The sequence below is a fragment of the Canis lupus genome, chromosome 24, assembly GCF_003254725.2.
Source record: "Canis lupus dingo isolate Sandy chromosome 24, ASM325472v2, whole genome shotgun sequence".
Classification (NCBI taxonomy): Eukaryota; Metazoa; Chordata; class Mammalia; order Carnivora; family Canidae; genus Canis; species Canis lupus.
Window position 1 is genome coordinate 41644971 of NC_064266.1, and position 19609 is coordinate 41664579.

Consider the following 19609-nt stretch of genomic DNA (forward strand, 5'->3'; position numbering starts at 1 on the left):
GCATAACAGTTAATATAAAAAGAGGAATGAGAAGTCGTGGTCTTCTCATCCAGCAGCGGCAAAACAGCAGATACCGTGGATTTACTCTGTACCAGGCTCTATCTACTCCTTACCTGCACTGAAACTTGAACATTTTCCACAAAGACGATAACATTTATTCTCTTAACTCAGAGAGTTGTTAAGTAACTTGGCCAAGTCAGCTACCAAGCAACTGGCAGGACTAAAATTCAAATGCCAGCAGCCTGTGTCTGGAAATAATTTTAAAAATATAGATATAGGGCAGCCCCGGTGGCTCAGCGGTTTAGCACCTGCCTTCAGCCTGGGGTGTGATCTGGAGACCCAGGATCGAGTCCCACATTGGGCTCCCTGCATGGAGCTGCTTCTCTCCCTCTGCCTGTCTCTCTCTCTCTCTCTCTCTCTCTCTCTCTCTCTCTGTCATGAATAAATAAAATTTTTAAATATATAGATATATATATAGATATATCTTCCTGGATATTTATTGGCAAGCCAGCACCCTCCCCACCTCCCACCTGTTTTCCTCTAATCCATTAAAAAGGGGGAAACTAAGCAACCAAATGGCTTTGCCCCACCACCACCACCACCACCACCACCACCAGCACATTCCTCCAGGATGCTTTTGGGGCGGGCTGATTCCTCACTGGAATGGTAGGCAGCCCTGGATATTTGTTCCCCATCTCACAGGGAGAAAATGATGAGGATGTATGAGGCTAATGACTTCAAATCCCTCGCCTGTCACTCCCAGAAGCCAGTCAGTGAAGGTGCCAGCCTCGAGCCCAGCGTTCTGGGCCACACTGACCTGGGTCAAAATCTGCGTAGGCCGGCAGGCGAGGGCTGATGAGCAACACCTCCCTCCACACTGCGGGGAGACGAACGAGAGACCGGTGCGTGCACACACGCTCCCGGCCACCCACGTACAACATCACTTTGAAAGGTCCCTGCACGTCGAGGTCTGAGACCTGCCCCGCGTGGTTTCCAGGCCGAAGGGAACTCGGTTTGCCCCTGACACCTCGCGACCCTCGATAAGACCCTGGCAAAGGGGGAATCCCGACTTACCCCACAGGCCGCCTCTTCCTGGGCTTCCCCCCCCCACCCCCCGGGCGAGGGCCAGCCGCGCCCCCCCCCCCCCAGGTCGAGGTGAGGTCCTGCAGCCACCTGTCCGGGTTCCAGCGCCAGGGGCCCCCGAAACTGGCCCGCACGTCGAAGACAGGGAGGCCACCCATGGGCAGGGGGCAGTTTTAGCAGCAGGGGACCCTCGGGAGGGGTGGCTCTCCGCCCCCACCGCCAGAAGCCCGAAGCTTCTAGGGCGGCCCCCGCTGGCCTCGGTGGGTCCAGGTAGGCTCCCCAGGGGCCCCACCCTGAAAACGGCTCCCTCCCCAGGTCGGCGGGCGGGGGCGGGGGCTCTCGCGACCTCCTAGCCCCACCCCAGGCTTCCCCCGGGCCTCGATCCTCGCACGTGGCCCGCAAGTCCACGGGAGCCCAAGGCACGTCCTCCCTCCCAATGCCCCTCTCTCCCTCTGTCCCCCTCTCCTTTCCCCCTTCCCCCTCCTCCTCCCCTCCCCCACCATCCCTTACTCCTCCCCCTCCCTTCCTCCTCCTCCTCCCCTCCCCCTCCCCCTCTCTTCCTTCCCCCACCCCCTCCTTCCTTCCCCTCCCGCTCCCTCCCTCTCTCCTTCTCTCCCTTCCCTGCCCCCTCCCTCCTTCCCTTCCTTCCCTTCCTTCCCTCTCCCTTCCTCTTTCACTCTCCCTCTCTCCCCTCCCCCTCCCTCCCTTCCGCCTGCCCCCTCCCTCCTTCCCCTCCCAACTCTCCCTTCCTCTCTTTCCTTCTCTCCCTCTCTCCCCTCCTCTTCCCCCTCTCTCCCTTCCTCCCTGCCCCCTCCCCCTCCCTCCCTTCCCCCTGCCCCCCCCTCCTTTCCCCCTGTCCCCTCCCTCCTTCCCCTCCCAACCTCTCCCTTCCTCTCTTTCCTTCTCCCCCTCCCTCCCTCCCTCCCTCTCTCCCTCTCTCCCCTCCTCTTCCCCCTCCCCTCCTCTTCCCCCTCCCTCCCTTCCCCCCTCCCCCTCCCCCTCCCTCCCTCTCCCCCTCTCTCTCTTCCTCCCCCCTCTCTCCCTTCCTCCCTGCCCCTCCCTCTCTCCCTTCCCAGGCCCCTCCCTCCTTCCCCTCCCTCCCTCTCCCTCTTTCCCCTCTCTCCCTCCCTCTCTTTCCCTCTCCATCTCTCCATCTCCCTCTCCTACTCTCTCCCCCTCTCTCCCATTGGCTTGTCTCACACCTGGTATAAAAGCCCTTTAACTTTTACCCACTGCATCTAGAATGAAAGCGACTGTTCTGGCAACCCCCACCGCCCCGTAACTTTTTCCAGCGCTGCAGTCCCCCTCACTCCTTGTGCCTTGGCCACTCAGGCCTCCTCTGAGTTGCCTGCCCCCCAACACACCAAGCTCACCTCTTTGGAAATGCACCCGTGCCCTCCTGTCCTTCTGCTCGGCGGCCTCTGCTGCTTTGACCCTTCAGATGGCCGATGCCTCTTTCTTGAGGAGGTCCTTCTGATCACCCAACGCCCAGCACGCACAATTCTGGATGCTCTCCTCACTTGTTCACCGTCCATCAGCCTCACCCATCAATGCTCCATGAGAGTGAGGACCATGTTGAGCCATCCACCCATAAAACTGGCTCAATACTGGGCAGATCATAGATGCTCAACAAATATTTGAGAGAGGAGAGGGGCAGAGTGGAGGAGGGACAGAGGGAAGGAATGGGAAGATAGCTATACCCCTGTGGGAGAACAACCATTAACTTTTTAATATCATTCATAGTAATAATAGCTAACGCCAATATAGGGCTGCTCTGGGCCAGACAGTATTCTAAGCACTTTACCCTTGTTAATACATTTACTGCTCACAATTACCCTATCATGTACCTGCTGTGCATATCCCCATCTTGTATACGCAGAAACTGAGGCACAGGTTAAATCATTTCCCAGTGTCCTACAGGAAAAGCTTGAACCTGGACCTCACGCCAGACTTCTTACTCTCAACCTTCACCGCAAAGACCCTAAATGTCCACTACATGGGGAAAGGAGTAAACCATTTCTGGTGCAACCACCACAGGTAATACAATGTAGGCATTTCAAGAGAGATGAGGCTGCTCTGTATATTTACCGACACAGACAGATGTCCTTGACAGGATAGTGGCTGAAAAAAACAAACGAAGGACACATTATAATCCCATTTGGGGAAAAAAGAAAGTCAAATAAAATAACTAGATGCCATTGTTTATACATAGAAACCTTCCTGGAAGGACGCAAAAGTGCTAACGGCTGAGGCTAGGAGGTCCTTCCCTGGTTCTCTTGCTGCCAGCTCAGGGCACACGGAACCCTTCTGTGACAGCTACCAACTGGCCTATCTAAAGCCCCCCTGCCTGCCACCCCATTACTCCCCAATCTCTTACCTCACTTCCATGTGGTATTTACTGCTGCCTGACATCAGAGAGTATACTTACTTGTTTCATGCCTGTCTGTATAAGGGTGAAAACAAAATGAAAAAAGTGAATTTTCCATGGTGCTTCTTAAAGCACTTCCTTTAAAAAACTTGAAAATCCCTTTTCTGCCCCGGTGAAATGCCTGCAAACCTTTTTAAAGGTGAAGTAAGCTCTTGACAGTTTTACAACCCAGAAACATGTTTCTTAAAAAGCTGAGAGCTGTATCTTTGAAATGTAAACATGAAGAAAGATAGTATCCTGAACTCCCAGTCTAGGGGAGGGTCTCACTTAGGTGACTAGCTCCCTGTTACAATTACATGCTTGTCTTAGAGACATGACAAGTTTATTATTGTTCTCAGGAAGATAATTAGCAATCACAAATGGCCATCCCCATTACCAGGGGATTTAAGGCGAACTATGTGTGACAAATGGTTCTCTTACTTGAGAACTAGTTACCGTTTATCTTGAGGGCATGGATGCAATGCATTATATCTGCTGAGCTGCATAAAAGGGCAAGATTTCTGTCTTTGCCATCTCTTTAGTGACTCGCCTGCCACAGGTGTCACATTCCAGCTTAATGTTTACTCAACAAAACTGTTTTCTTTCTCTTTTCTTTCTGTGGAAAGATTTTCTGGATCGGCAGGAGATTTTGTTTTGAATTCTATTTCCCCAACATCTCTTCCTTAGAGGAGCATGAGCTCCGTGGGAATTTTTTTTTTTTTTTTTTTTTTTTTTTTTTTTTGTCTTCCTAGCTCAGGTGTCCACAGCACCTGGAATGGTCCCCAGCACCGAGTAGGCATTCCAAACATGTTTATTGAATGAATAAACAGATTAACCCTCCATCTTTTTTGAATTCTATTTCTTGCAATGAGCAAGTATTTGTTATAATCAAAAAAATCAATTGAGCTTTTAAACTCAGCACAATTGCCGATAGAACAGGTAGGCGCTGTTTGCTTTATGGATATTGATTTTATGTCCTGTGAGTCCTCATGCTTCTCAGACATGAGTTGTAGTCTTTAAATCATTACTAGGAACTACTTCAGACATTCTCATTAGCAGCCATTTCAGACAGCATACAAAAAAAAAAAAAAACACCAAAAACAGAAACAAAAAGCCTTTAGACCTCATAGTCCCAGTTAATCCAGATCCTTCCTGTGCACTGAGAATGATCTGTTTTTATCTCAAAGACAGTCAGGAGGAGATTCTTTGGTGCATCTCAACACCTCCATGCAGGGTCATGTTTTCCCCTCTGCCCTCCTTCTTTCGTTATGTCTCCCAAGGCCACTTGTGTCCAGATGGAGGGAAGGAGGTTGGGGGTGAAGCATATGGGGCTTGGATACCACATCTGTTGTGCACACATGGGATTCATTTCCATTATTCTAGGAAGCCATAGAGGACATGTTGTTATTCCCATATTACAGGAAAAAAAACCTGAGTTTCCAGGAGGTTGCATACCTTCCTCCGGGCCACACGGCTAATGGTCATGAACTTCAGAACCTACCTCTGACCTATTTGCCTCTGAAGACTCTGCCTCATGGAAGAAAAAGAACCAGTAGTCCTGGTGTAATGGAAGCAAACCTCACCACGTCATTAGTACCCAGTAAGTACACTCTGAGTAAGCCATTAAATGAATGGATGAGATTGTTTCAAGGAGAAGATTACTAACAGGATCTATTGCTGCAAGACAATACAAATAATGGGTATTAAAAAGAGGGCTAGAAGGATGCCTGGGTGACTCAATGAATGGTTGAGTGTCTGCCTTCAGCTCAGATCATGATCCCAGAGTCCCAGGATTGAGTCCTCCTGCAAGGATCCTGCTTCTCCCTCTGTCTCTGCCTCTCTGTGTGTCTCTCATGAATAAGTAATAAAATCTTTTATAAAAAGGAGGGGGGGAAGGGGCTGGGAGACTTGATCATTAAGTCCAAGTTATTTAAAAAAAAGAACAAAAACAAAAAAAGGAAATCACCTATATATATCCATTATAGTCTACATTAGTCAGCTTGGGCTCCCATAACAAAATACCACAGACAGGGAGACTGGGGAACTTAAACACCAGAAATTTATGTCTCACAGTTGTGGAGGCTGGAAGTTCCAGATAAGGGTGTCAGCATGAACAGGTTCTGGTGAAAGCCCTCTTCCCTGCTTGCTGACCGCCTTCCCACTGTGGCCTCACATGGCAGGCAGAGAGCGAGTTTGGACTCTCTTCCACTTCTTATAAGGGCAGTAATCCCATCATGAGAGCCCATGCTATAACCTCACCTAACCCTATGTACCTCCCAAAGTCCTCATCTCCAAAAACTATCATACTAAAGGTTAGTGCTTCAACATAGGCATTGGGGGTGGGGGTAGGGGGCTGGAGTGGAATACAAACATTTAGTCCATAACATCCAGTACTAGGAGACTGGATTAAATAACTCATGGTGCATCAACATTATAGAATGCTTTGTGACTTTTAAATAATATTCCACAATTGTGGTTTCAACAGACAAAGACATCAGTGACCTATGAAGTGAAAAGGTCACGTTATAATACAGTTATACAGCATGATCCCATTCTTATCAATACCAGAGGCAGTGAGGCCTTTGACAAGACCTGGGTCCTGTGGCCAGCCCCTGACCAGAGGGCAGGTGGAGCACTGAGATTTGACAGCCTCACCCAAACTACAACACGAAGAAAGGGGAGCTCTCTTCAAGACAAAGAGGGACTAGGCAAATGAAACAGGAAGAACTACCAGCCATGTTTTCATTTCTCGAATTCTTCTCCATGCCAGGCCCAGTTCTGTAAGCCCTGAAATATGTCATCACATTTAACCATCATGGTGCCCTCTGAGATGAGTCCTATTACTCCCACCTATAAGGGAAGAAGTAGAGACTTAGTTGGAGTCACGTAGCAAAGGTTCAGGCCAGAGCCAGGTTCTAAGCCAAGCCTGTAGTGCACCAAAGCCCTGAGGCCATCCACCAAATCTTGAGACAACAGGCCTTCCACTGTATCACTCGCTGCCAACACAGCACCTGGCATGCCCCGAGTCATCAGAATAATAAATGCTGATTGGAAATGAACAAAGAAGAAGAAAAAAAAAAAAAAAAGGAAATGAACAAAGAGAGTGCAAGAAGTGATGGATGGGCAGGAGTGATTGGGTTTGCCTTGGAAAAAGGGACAGAAACAGGGCAGAGGGAGGACTCCAGACAGGCCACAAACAGTCGCTGCATCTTCTAACAAAGTGAGAAAGAGAACAGGAATAAAAATGCTCTTGTCCACAGGAAGACTTAGGTATGTAGGTATGGTCAGAGAATATGCATTGCACAGCAATTGCTCCCAAACGCTGCCCACTTGCCAGTTGAACACTGCTTGTGCTCAGGAATCTATCCCCCACACTCCTATAGAAACAAGCCATATGAGTAATCACAGGCCCCCAACCCCAGAGCACTTTAATGACATGTTCCCTTGGAAACTGGGAAAAGGGGTTCCTCTGATGGAAGGGAGGAAACTTCTTGCTTCAGCACCTCACCCACTTCCTCCTCAACACTTCACACACACACAGACACACATGCTGGTTCCAACTTGCAAACATACATTCCCGTGTTATTCACTCTGCCACACATGCACACACCACCCTGTGGCACCATCTGTGGGTTACCACCTCCCACCACCTCTGCCAACAGAACCTCAACTCTGTTAGGAAGACAATATGCCTGCTCCAAAGCCAACTCTGCTTCCTTTTGCCAGATCCTTGAGTTTCAGACTCCCTTGCAGCTGAGAGTGATCACGTGGCACAGTTCTAGCCAATGAGACCTAAGGGGCTTCCCGTAGTAGGGGCGGGTGTGTTCCAGAAAAGGTTTTTATTTGCTGTCCTACTGAATTTAGGCATATTGATCTCATCTCTTTCCAGAACGTTCCTGGCAGAAAGGCTAAAGTTTCCCAGACTCCTTCACAGCTGGGCTTCTGGATACAAATTCGTTTCTGCCAATTGGATGCACTTGCACAATATTCTGAAGGCAGAAACTAGGCAGAGGCATCTTCCTAGGGCTTTGGCTTTTTGCTGCTGGTAAGCAGGTTTGCAGAGATTGGGGGTTTTCTGAAGAATTCAGGTGTCCAGTTGCCAAGCTATGGGTGTGGACAGGCAGTTGTGGCAGAGACAGCAGTCACACTGGACCAGTTTTGTGGGAGCTGGAAGGCAGGTGCAGTGGTGGCAGTTTCCTGAACCCTGGATCACAGCTATGGCAGCATGTTCTAGAATTCATTCATTCCACTGGCCAACTCCGGATGCCCACGTCCCCAGATGTGGCTGGCGGGTGTTGCTGTGTCCAGGGAGTCTTTTCTGGGGGCCCAGTCTAGTGCCACTCTGCCCTAGCTTTTCCAGTGGTTTTCCAAGCACTAATTCCCTGTGGTAAATTCTTTTCTGTCTAAAATAGCAAAGATTTAAAAAAATAAAATAAAGTAAAATAGCAAAGATTTAGAATCATTTAGAATCCTCTAGTTTCAACCAAAAAATGCTGAAGATGTCAGGCAATGGAAAGTGTATGAAGATAAGAGGCCTCGGGAAAGGCTCCGTTTCTTTGGGCCTCAGTTTCTTCTTCTGTGGAATGGAGACCAATGGAGTCACTATCATCATTATCATCAGTTAATAATTATTGAATACTGTGGCATACTGTATCTCTCAAAGATGGTCACACCAGTATTTCCCATCCCATAAGCCTTCCACCGGTGACCTCGTCCCTTCCCATCACGCAGGAGTCCAACTCCGTCACTCTTGCACCTGGGCTGCCCGCTGACTCTCCTGTAGCCACCAGAATACGGCCGAGTCCACGCAGCCTAAACTGCAAGGACAGGGACAGGCACGAATCTCCGGCCCCGCGAGCTGCGCGTGGGGGGCGCTCCGGGTCCCAGGCCGCCCACTGCGAGGGCTCGGGCTCCGGGGGCGGGGCGGGGCCGGGGGAGGGATCGCGCGGCTCCGGCTCCGCCCACTGCGAGGGCTCGGGCTCCGGGGGGCGGGGCCGGGGCGGGATCGCGCGGCTCCGGCTCCGCCCACTGCGAGGGCTCGGGCTCCGGGGGCGGGGCCGGGGAAGGATCGAGCGGCTCCGGCTCCGCCCACTCCGCGCGAGGCTCGGGCTCCTGGGGCGGGGCCGGGGAGGGGCCCGGAGGGATGGCGCGGCTCAGGCCCCACCCGCCCCGCGTGCGGCTGCGGAGGGGCGGGGCCGGGGGCGGGGCCCGCTCGGATCTCGGGCTCAGGCGGGCCCCGCCCCCCGGTGCTCGCTGCGCGTCCGGCCCGCTGCGCCCGCGGGAGCGCTTCTCGGCGCGCCATGGCCGGGCTGCTGGCGCTGCTGGGCCCCGCGGGCAGGGTGGGCGCCCGGGTCCGGCCTCGCGCCGCCTGGGTCCTGGGCGCCGCCGCCCCGTGCGCGCCGCCCCCCCTGTTCCTGCCGCCGCTCCGGCGCGGGCCCGACGCTCTGCTGCTGCGCGCGGTCCGCGGGGACAGCGGCGGCCGCCAGGTAAGCCTCCCCGCCCCCGCCCCCGCCCCCGCCCCCGCCCCGGCCCCAGGCTCCCTGATCCCGGATCCCGGATCCCGGTCCACCTCCGCCCAAGGAGACCTGCACTCGCCCAGCTGCCCAGACCGAGCGCCCCCAGGGTCCCCAAGGCCCCAACCCCTGCAAGCCAAGGAAGCGATCGTCCCAGTTAACGGCTGGAGAAACTGAGGCTCAGGGCGGTCTGGCGATCTGCCCAAGGTCACACAGCGTCTGGCCGAGCCCCAGGTTCCCCAGGCGTCGGCCGGTGGCCGAGAGGACGGTCGCCGGGGCCCGGACTGGCTGTCGGCGCCCTGTCACATGGTGTCGGGTTCTTCCCCCTCCCTCCGCCCGGGCCCCAGGGCGCAGGACCGCGGCCGCTCACGCTGCTGCTCCCTGTGTCTAAGCAGAGAGCAGGCCTCCCCGCCAGACTCCAGTGTTCCGTCCTGCTCCCTTTCTGTCGCTTTCTTCTATGGATGGGAACTGAAAACCGGCCTCCCCACAGAAGGGTAATACGGACTTTCCTAGAAAAAGAAAAATCTTTTCGTTTCTCTCTCTCTCTCTCCCCCGCTCATCTCCTTAAAGGAAAACAGTGGTAAGTAGCACAGTCTGGAGACACAGGGCTAACGAGGAGGGACACGCAGGACCGGGCCGCCTGCAGCCCCTTTGCCTGAGGATAGGATCCCTGCCCTCCGCGCCGCAGCCCGGTGACCTCACCCCAAGCAGGCTGAAGGCTCTGAGCCTGTTCGCTGACCTTTCCGAGGGCTAAAAATAGCACCTTCCCAACAAGAGTTTGGGGGACAATTCCGTGAGCTGAAGCGGGGCTGAGCGCTGTGCCAGTGGAGCTTCCGGAATGAACGTTCCTTAGGGATTTGACTCCCGCCCTCATCATGCCTCCTGCCTTCCGCTCCCCCATCTGACAGGCTGCAGGTCTTGTCTCTAAATCCCGAGCCCTCTGCACCCATCTGGCTGCCTCCTAGCGATTCTTTGTGGATCAGCCCACTTGTCCCTTCCTCCAGGAAGCCTTCCCTGACCATCTGTGATGCCTTGGGTGCCTCCACTGACCCCCTCCCCCCGCCCAGTCCCATGGATGTGGTTCCTCCCTACACTTATCATCTGGAATAGTCTCCTGACTTGCTTGTCTGTCCCATCAGCCACATCAGTTTTGTCCCTAGCCCAGGGCCTGGCACTGGCAGGTGTGTGGCACAAGAGCATGCATGAATATGAATGTGTATACAGAGGTGACGAGTGTGGTCAGACTCCCCATATTCCTGTCTCTACTCAGTAGTTCTGTGGCCTTGGTCAAATTCCCCCACTTCTCTTTTGGTTTCCTCGTCTGTAAAATAGGATGTCAGTAATTCACATTTCATGGAGCATGAATGTGAAATCTGGCATCAGGTACGTTCCCAGGGCCTCACGGGCTGTGCTTGTTTCTCCTGCTGCCTGGTAGATGGGCAGGATCCGGGTGGGATCAGAACCTGACAGGCTGCTAGGAGAGAAGATACTCATCACTCAAAGTGTCATCTCCCTGAGAAAATACATCCCTGGCAGCAGCTGCAGGGGTCTCCCCCATCAGCTGTTCCTGGCTACCCACAGGGCACCGTGTTTTTGGCCACTGGGAGGAGGGAGTGCTGTTCGGGTCTCCATCAGGTACCTGAGAGACCTACTCGCATCTGCCTTTGGTGGGGTCTCCACTCTAACCAGAGGGAGGTGAAGCCGCAGGACAATCCTGACTTTGTCACTTAACCTGATTCTCGTCTTGTCAGCTGGCAGCCCAGCCTGCCTACACCTACACTATGGGAGGGAAATCTTAGGCAAATGATTTGCTCTCAAAAGCCCCAGTGTCTTTTGTCAGTTCTTGCTCACATGCTGCCTTTTCAGGAAGCCCCTCCTTGGTGCCCTTATATAAATTGGCAGTGTCCCTCCCCACAGTCCTACCCGTCTACCTCTTCTCCTTGAGGTTTCTCCATAGCACTTGTCATATCTGGCAGTCCTGATGCTGTCCTTTACTGTTTCCTGTCCCCACCCTCCCCACTGGACCACAGGCTCCCTGAGGTAGAGTTTTGTCTGTCTCCTTCATCGCCCTTCCCCCCCGTACTAGGAGCAGTGCCCCGCACAAAGCAGGTATCCGTGAATAAGTGAGGAACATAGCATAGTTGTTTAGAGCAAAGCCTCGGAACCAGACTTGGCAGGTTTAGATCCGAGCTCTGACAAGTAATTCCTGTGTGACCCTCCGAAAGTTACTAAACCTCTCTGGGCTTCCAGGATCCTCTTCTGTTAAGGGAGGATGACGATAATACCTATCTCACAAGGTTGTTGTGAGGACTATATGAATTAATATTTTCAGAGTACTCAGAATAGTGGACTACACTGTAGTGTCATGTTTAGGATTATTATTATTTATTGAATGAATGAATAACAGGTGTCACTCCAAACATTGTGAGCAACAGCTTTGGCTCATTCCTCAAAACCTCCCTGCCTCTTCTAATTTAGCCTTTTATACTCTAGTAACTGTTTGGCTTGGGGGCGGGGAGGCAGTCACACACATACAAACACACAGACACACAACACATGCAGGATCTAAAAGCACTTTGACTAAGTACAGACATCAGGGGGCGTATGATGTTATGTGCACCCAGGGCAGTGCCTAACATAACATCACAGGCACTTAGGGTGGTATTTCACAAAGAAAGGAATGTCTGAAAAATAGCAAGCCACCCCCTCAAAAATTCCTTTATTTTAGCTTCTTCAGTCTCCTCTAGGGTTAGTTAGGAAGAAGACCAAATGGCTCACAATGTTTAAAGAAACTTCCCTTTACCACGATAAAAGGAAGAAAATTGTCCCAAGAGTCTAACTCTAGAAAGTTAACAACAGACTCTGCGGCTGGCTCACAGCAAATTGTCCATTGTGTCTGCATATTTTATCCCTCCCATTGTTTTGCAGTAGATGCTGGTTATTCTGTAGCTGGAAGTCTGGCCGCCTCTTTGTTTTTCTTTTTCTTTTCTTTTTTTTTTTTTTTTGGCCAAAAGGCCTTTTGCCAAAACAGAGGTTGTAAAGAAAAGAGCCCTCAACAGAGACAGGTCCCTCGGCTCTGGTGAATGGACAGATGGGGCATAATTAAGTCTGGTCGGGCCAAGTGTCAAGGGTGGGAAGTGAAAAGGGGTTTCTGTTCTCAGCCTCAGAACGTCGTTGGCACTTGGACTGGAGATTGTAGATTATTGCCCTATCAGCGCCCGACGCCTGGCAGCCAAAAGGCGGGTGGGGCCTTGCTTATCAGAATGAACCTGAGCTCTGAGCAGCCATTCTGGGTGCTGGGAGGCAAGCCAGTGAAAAGCTTTGGGGGGAAGAAGTCACGTGTGCTAGCCAACCTAAAGGAGACTGGTCTTCTTCTCCCCACCAAAGCCTTGAAATCCCGGGAAAGTGTTCCAGAACTTTAGGAGTGTTCAGCTCTGAACAGGACACAAAGGCCAGTCTGACTGCAGAAGCCGTGTGGCCTCCTAGTGGCCACTGCAGTGACTAGGCCGGGCACTGCCGCCCGCTCACCACCCCCACACCCTCACACCCCCACACCCTCGGTCTCCCGCCTGTCAAAGTGGGAGCCACAGAGGTGCCCACGTCATCGGGTTACCACAAGGGGTTTTATGAAATGACACCTTTAAAGCACTAAGCCCAGCACCTGGCTCAATAGAGGGAGCCTAACCTGAGGACACAGGTGGTTTCCTTTAAACCTTTCAAAAGAAGTTATGGGCTGCTGCCTACCTGAATGCAGTCTAGGAGGGGTGCCTGGCTGGCTGGGTCAGTGTAGCACTTGACTCTAGATCTCGGGGTTGTGAGTTCGAGCCCCACGTCGGGTGAAGAGATTAAAGATTAAAAAGTCTTTAATCAAAAAGAGGTGGGGGTGCCTGAGTGGCCCAGTTGGTTAAGCATCTGACTCTTGATTTTGGCTCAGGGTCGGGCTCTGTCCTCACGGGTGAGTCTACTTAAGATTCTTTCTCCCCACCTCCCCGCCCCCACCAATCCACATGTGCACACTCGCCCTTAAAAAAAACAAAAACAAAAACTGCACTCTCTGAGACCTGTGACCAGAGACTGGATCTCGAACAGCCCCTTCCCTTTTGTTAGGTCTCTGTTTTCATAACTCTGAAAGTGGCTTTAACATTGGATTCCCAGGAATGTGAGCAGCATTGAAAGAAATTGAGATGAATTAAATCAAATTTAATTTAACTAATTTAATTTCTGAATGAAATTGAGATGAGAAGCTTATGGGTAGGAGTCCCCAGTCAGCTGCTCAGCAGCTGTATCTGGAGAACATGCTGAGGGTGGGAAAGGGCAGGGCAAGGGGAGGCAGGATTGGTAAGCAGGGCTTTGCCTGGCAACTGATAACTAATCCCAGTGCCCAGGCCTCACCCCAGGGCACAAAATCAGACACTGGGCACCTGGACAGAAGTACGAATGGACCAGCCGCACGTAAGCCACCTGGGAGCTCCGAAAAGCCCCACATGCTGTCAGAGCTCAAGCCTGGGGGACAGGGGCTCCTGAAGCAAGGCAGGGCTGGGAGGTCCCCTGCAGCCCCCGGGAGGGGCCTCCCTAGATTTGGAGGTGCTGCTCTGGGCTCCAGTTGTTTCATTTTCATTCAGAGAGCCCTGCCCATACCTTCTGGGGACTCTGGGCTATTCTCTTCCATCTTGCCTTTGAAGTTGGCCCGGATGCAACCTACTCTAAAAATACTAAGAAAAAGTCTTCATTCTGCAAGGCAGTAACAGGAGCTAAATGACCCAGATACTGTGAGAGATAGGTCATTAGGATTCAAAAAAATCTTTCATAAAAAAGGCTCCATATTGAGAAGGAGCTTTTTTAAAAAAGAAATGCAGTGTTGTTGGGTCGTTTTTCCCAAACGTTCCAGGCCCTGTAGGTGCTCAATAAATGTTAAAAGATAGGGGCACCTAGGTGGCTCAGTTGGTTAAGTTGTCTGCCTTCAGCTCAGGTCATGATTCGGGGGTCCTGGGAATGAGCCCAGGGATCTGGCTCCCTGCTCAGTGGGGAGCCTGCTTCTTCCTCTCCCTCTGCCTACTGCTCCTCCGGCCTGGGGCCCTGGGCATGCATGCCCTCTCTTGCTCATGCATTCTCTGTGTCAAGATCTTTAAGAAAAAAATGTTGAGATGCTGGGTGCGGCGGTCTGTTTCTATGCAAATCCCAGCCGGTGCATTCATGGCCCAGGAATCGGCCATCCCTGGATCTGCTCAGTTGTCTGGGGTAAACCTCGATTCTGGTCATAAATACAGGTAGCTTCTGCTCTATTTTATTTTGCTTTCACTGTCCTTGATTTTGTAGTCTAGGATGGTTTTCATGTGCTCAGGCTGTGGACCCAGACGACCTGGATTCTAGTTTTGGTCACTTTGGGCCAATTGAAGCCTGTGTGGCTCCTCTGTAAAGTGGGAAGAAAACAGTATCTACCTAGAAAGTGGTTGTGAGGGTGAAAGCCAACAGCAGATGCAGAGAAACATCCAGCACTGCCTGGCTCAGGGACAGCGTCCCCAGGTGTGTGAGCCCGAAGGTCTTAGCTACTGTTGATGCTCTAACAACAGCTTACCAGAATTCCAGTGGCTTAAAACCACACATATGTATTACCTTACAGGTCTGGAGACCAGAAGTCCAAAATGGGTCTCACGGGGCTAAAGTCAAGGCATTGGCAGGGCCGGTTCCTTCTGGAGGCTCTGAGGGAGAGCCCATTTCCAGCAGACTTTTCCAGCATCTGGAGGCCATTCACACTCACTGGCCCCTGGCCCCTTCCTCTGTTCCCAACCAGCAGAGCAATGTCTTCAGATACCTGCTTCTGTGCTCACATCTTCCCTGGCCCTCCCGCCTCCCTCTCTTCACGTATAAGGACCCTTGTGACTACATCGGAAAATCCATGATGCCTGCCCATCTCGAGATCCTTAATCACATCTGCAGAATCCTTTTGCCATATTCACAGGTTCTGGAGATTGGGACCTGGAAACCCCTGGGGCCATCATCCCGCTGATCATACGCAAGCCCCAGCCTTCCAGTGCGCTCAGTGTTGAAGTGGGCGCTAGCCTCACCTGAGGAGGAAGAGTCACTGGCCCCTCAGTCACCTGAGGAGGAAGAGTCACTGGTCCCTCCCTGGGGAGGAAGGAGGATAGAACAGGGAGCAACAGGAAAGCTGCCGTCAGCTACTAACATCCTTGCTCCTGCCCCAGATCATCTCTCCTTCTTTGGTTTGTGCACAGGACCCCAGCAAAATCACTGCGACAACAGGCAGGGCTGTCAGCAGCGGACAGGAGGAAAAGCAAAGCAAGTCACAGCAGCTGAGAAAGGTCTTCCAAGAGTACGGCGCCGTTGCTGTGTCGCTGCACATTGGAATCTCGTTAGTCTCCTTGGGCATCTTTTACACGGTGGTTTCAAGGTAGGATCTCTGTTCTTTACTGCCATGCATGATTCTCTAAATGACAACATTTTTCCTATGAACTTTTATTCCTCTGACCACTTTTGTCACATTTTTTAAATACTTTAAATCTTAGAGCCAAATCAATTGTCTAACTTAACCCCTCGTGATGATTTTTTTTTATTTTTATTTTTTGGTCTCTTTCCCCAGTGGTGTGGACATGTCTGCAGTCCTGCTTAAACTCGGATTTAAAGAGTCACTGGTGCAGTCAAAAATGGCAGCAGGCACGAGTACCTTCGTGGTGGCCTATGCCATCCACAAGCTGTTTGCCCCGGTGAGAATCAGCATCACCTTAGTTTCTGTGCCCTTCATTGTCAGATATTTTCGCAAAGTGGGATTTTTTAAACCTCCAGCTGCAAAGCCTTGATGAACTCTCCAACTGTGGGCCTGAAAACCTGTTTCTTTTCAATAGAAATTTGGGGTTAGTTTTAGGATATAGCTTTTCTGGGGGAGGAGGGGACAGGAAGCTAATTGCTATATTCTCATGAATAAGGTTTACCTTTGCCAGCAAAAATTCAGGTTTTTTAATAATTGTAATTATTTTGCTTTACAAATGGTCTTAATGCTCTTCATCACAGGGCTTGTATCCATAATCTAAAATGTCAGCAAAATATCACAAACTGAGTTGTCATCTCAAACAAAACTGTTAGCCTACAAAATGTTCCTTCTGGAAGATCACTGGTGAGGTTCTAGTCTGCAGAAGCCCCAGGGGTTAATCTTTGCTCAGATTCTTAAAGGGCAACGATTCATTAAGCTAGTTTTTAAAATTCCCCTTCCTCCAATATCTGTTGTCAGGCTGCCTGCGGTTTAATATGCAATATTCTGCAAAACAGCTGCCAGTGTTACAATTAATGAATCAATTTAAGACTTAACAATATGTAACCAGGATCTAAATTAGCATCAACACTTGAATGTCCGTTACACATGTTTTGGGGGGAAGAATGACCAAGTGTTTCTGGTGTGTTTCATTGATCCTAAAACACCCTCAAATCTGGACATGATGGCTCCTACCTGGTGGTTCTCCTCAAACTGCATTAAAGTAGGTCAGGGTCATTTGTCTCTGTTTAGGGAAAATATGGAAACTTTATCCAGTAGCAGGGGTATCAGGTGGCTCCTGACGGCCTTATCCACAAGTGAACCTGGATACCACACACATGGAAAGCTAAGACAATCTTTGCTGAACCCTCTACATCAAACTTCAGACATTCCAGAACTTCGGTCACAATGTTTACATTATATCGCTACTTTGATTTTTTTTTAACTGAGTTAAAGTTATATAGAAAAAGATTTTGTTATATTGAAAAAGATTCTCCTTTTCAAAGTTATATTAAAAAAGATTCTCCTTTCTCTAAAAAGGAGAATTGGAGGCACTTGCTGTAAATGGGAGGCAACTGTGAAATAATGTGAACTAATATGAAATGATACAAGCCGGGGAGGGAGAGGGACAGGCAGGTATAATTACTTTCTGATGAGCTGGTTTTACCTGATACAGGGTGTTTGATATGAGCGCCCCCCCCCCCCCCCCGAACCGTTGCTCTTAGGGACATTATTAAGAACAGAAACTCAAGCACGCAGATCCAAATTGAGATTTTTGTCCCTGAAGCACCTAGAAGCAGGCAAACTGGAGGGAATTCCTTTCCGTGGGATTCCTGTAAAGCTACCCTCCAGGCCGCATCCACACACAGCACGGTCCACACCGGGACCCCGATTAACCAGTTCCACCCTGCCACCTTGGCCGAGGGAGTTCCAATTATTAATTACCTAGGTGACAATCAGAAAACTAAGGGAACTATAAATTGACCATCCTGGTTTTACCGCCTGGCTGCTAACTGCCCCCTGGCTAAGCCTTAGTAATCTACGTCCATCTTTCACAAGAAGCTTTGTGAGACAATTCTCCACTTGCAAGACTGTTAAAGTGGACCCCCCACCCCCCACCCCTCCTTAAAGCAATTAGCGCATTGCCAAAAGGCTTCACTGATTTCAAGTTGGAACTGCCTTTCTGGGATCTAATTGCAAGGACATCAACACAGCTGAGCCAGATGCCTGGCGAGAGCGCTTGGCAGTCCCTCCTGTGGTCAGGCTCTGTTCACCTAGCTGGCTTCCCACTCCTAAACACCTTCTGTACCAGTCTCCCTACCAGTCAGATCCCTAGTAATGTCTATGCAAGAAAAAGCTGACAGTCCTACAGGATTAAGGGCTGAAATCTTAAACTTTGATTCCATGTTTGGAGGAATGGAAGTGGACTGACAGGGCAAGCAATAAAAACAATCACCAAACCAAATAGCCATGGCCTCTCCTAAGCCCACCTCCACTCCACTCCTGCAGCCAGTGGTCCCAACAGAACCAAACCTGGAAGAGATCAGAGGACCAGGGAATATGTGACTTCACCAGCAAGATGTAGATTGCCTGTATTTACATTGTTTTTATGGAACTAGGGGAAATAAAACATCTATTTTAAAAATGTAAGCAATTGTTCATTCCTAATTTTGTATCTGACAAAATGAGCCGCTTAAGTTCCCTGAAACAAATAAACATCTTTGTAGTTTATGAAGAACTTTGGATTCCTCTTCTGGTTATGCCGTAACTGTTGCTGACTAGGAAGCAGCACTGTGTGTGACTAGTTTGTTAATGTTGTGCAACTACAATGAACTATTTTCTTTGCTCGTGTGGGATTCTGTTTGGGAAATGACAGTTTAGCTGGTGTCACTGGTGAAGTTGGCCACGTTATATTAACTATATCTTGGGTGGATGATGCATGAAATACTACTTTGGGAACGTAAAAATTGGTTTATTCAAGACTGAAAAGCTTCATCCCAAGGGAGCTAACTGGATGGATACCTGGAGCTTTACTCAGTTGTGTTCTGAAGCTTCTGTCACTGTGTCACCAAAGCTGACCTGGAAGTTTCTCCATGTTGGCCACTTCCTTGTATCATTTCTAGTTTCTTGCGTCGAAGTTGGCCATGAAAAGCATGGTTCTTAGTTCTCAGGAACTTCAACACTTCCAAGGTCAAGTTTACCCTCTCTGGTCGAGATGATGTCCACAGCCAGAAACAAATATGTAACTTTATGCATTAGAAGCACATAGTATAGATCAGAAAACGGATACACCTGCTTCTCTCATGGCACCTACTCATTTATTTTGCAGGCCAGTAGTGAACAGGTAGTGAACAGAATTACTCATGCAACTTAGATGTATTTGTGTCTCGATGTTTCAACTTTACATACATGGCATGGCTCCAGAGTAATAAGTACTAAAAACAACCTGCCAAGTGTCCCTTGGGATCCAGATAAGAAGGGGATCAAAGGAAGCCACCAACAGCTGTACTGAATGGGGCAGCAGGCTTGAACACAGGCTGTACCCAAATCTCCCCACGGCTGGGAGAGATTCCACTTACGCAGACATTCCTTTAGAGAATTAAGGGCCACACTTAGAAAATTATTTTTCAAAGATCTAGTTCACCCCACGTGTAGAGCTCTTTGCACCTTCTTGAAAACAATCAGAGCCCAGAGGTGGGAAGGTATGGACATAGATGAACAACTCTTTCAACCCTTTATCCTGACCACCTGCAGCTATAATGAACCCCCCAAAGGTCCCATGCCATGCCAGGTGCACCCACTTCTGTCAACTACTGCTGACTCATCAGGTATCTCCTCAGGATGAGGACCAACCAAGGATTCCAGCCCTATGAGCTGGGCTGCTGTCCTGTACTGCACTGAATGTCCAATGCCTACCTCAGAACTAACGCTGACTGGGCACAGGGCAGTCTGCAGGATAAAGAGAGGGCACTGGCTACCCCTTCCACCACCCAGTCACAGGGCCGTGTGCTTGCCACCTGTGGTGCCATGTTTTCTGCTGCTCCCTCCCTGGGCTATAGGGACCTCTCGCCATTCCTGCCTCCAACCTTTCCATCCTCCCTCTCCTTCCACCCTAGTTCAGATGCCATTCCCACTTAATTACCCATCACAATTTCCCAGCTCCCTGACTTGCCCCCCCTTCCCCCCACCCACCCCTCCCATTACCCTTGCCCCCAGTCAGTGGCTACCCTACTAAGTCGTGTCCCCAGACATCACAGGGTGGGTATGTTCACAGCCCAGGCCAGCTCCAGAACTGCAGCCCTGACAGTACCATGCAGGGGCCTTCCCACCCTCCCAGTGGGC

General features: G+C 50.6%; 1 protein-coding gene and 1 long non-coding RNA gene across 2 annotated transcripts; both read left to right on the plus strand.

Annotated features, from left to right (window-relative positions):
* Window positions 1-2938: 2938 nt before the first annotated feature.
* On the plus strand, window positions 2939-7921 carry LOC112673417 (uncharacterized). Its single transcript, XR_003144787.3, has 3 exons — window positions 2939-3120; window positions 4912-5090; window positions 7380-7921. It is a non-coding gene; the product is annotated as an uncharacterized LOC112673417 (long non-coding RNA).
* Window positions 7922-8734: 813 nt separating this feature from the next.
* Window positions 8735-18005, plus strand: FAM210B (family with sequence similarity 210 member B). The gene is made up of 3 exons (XM_025470451.3): window positions 8735-8976; window positions 15237-15412; window positions 15602-18005. Exons 1-3 carry the CDS (start codon window positions 8791-8793, stop codon window positions 15816-15818), a joined length of 579 nt encoding a protein of 192 aa, XP_025326236.1. The 5' UTR covers window positions 8735-8790; the 3' UTR covers window positions 15819-18005.
* The last annotated feature ends 1604 nt before the right edge of the window (window positions 18006-19609 follow it).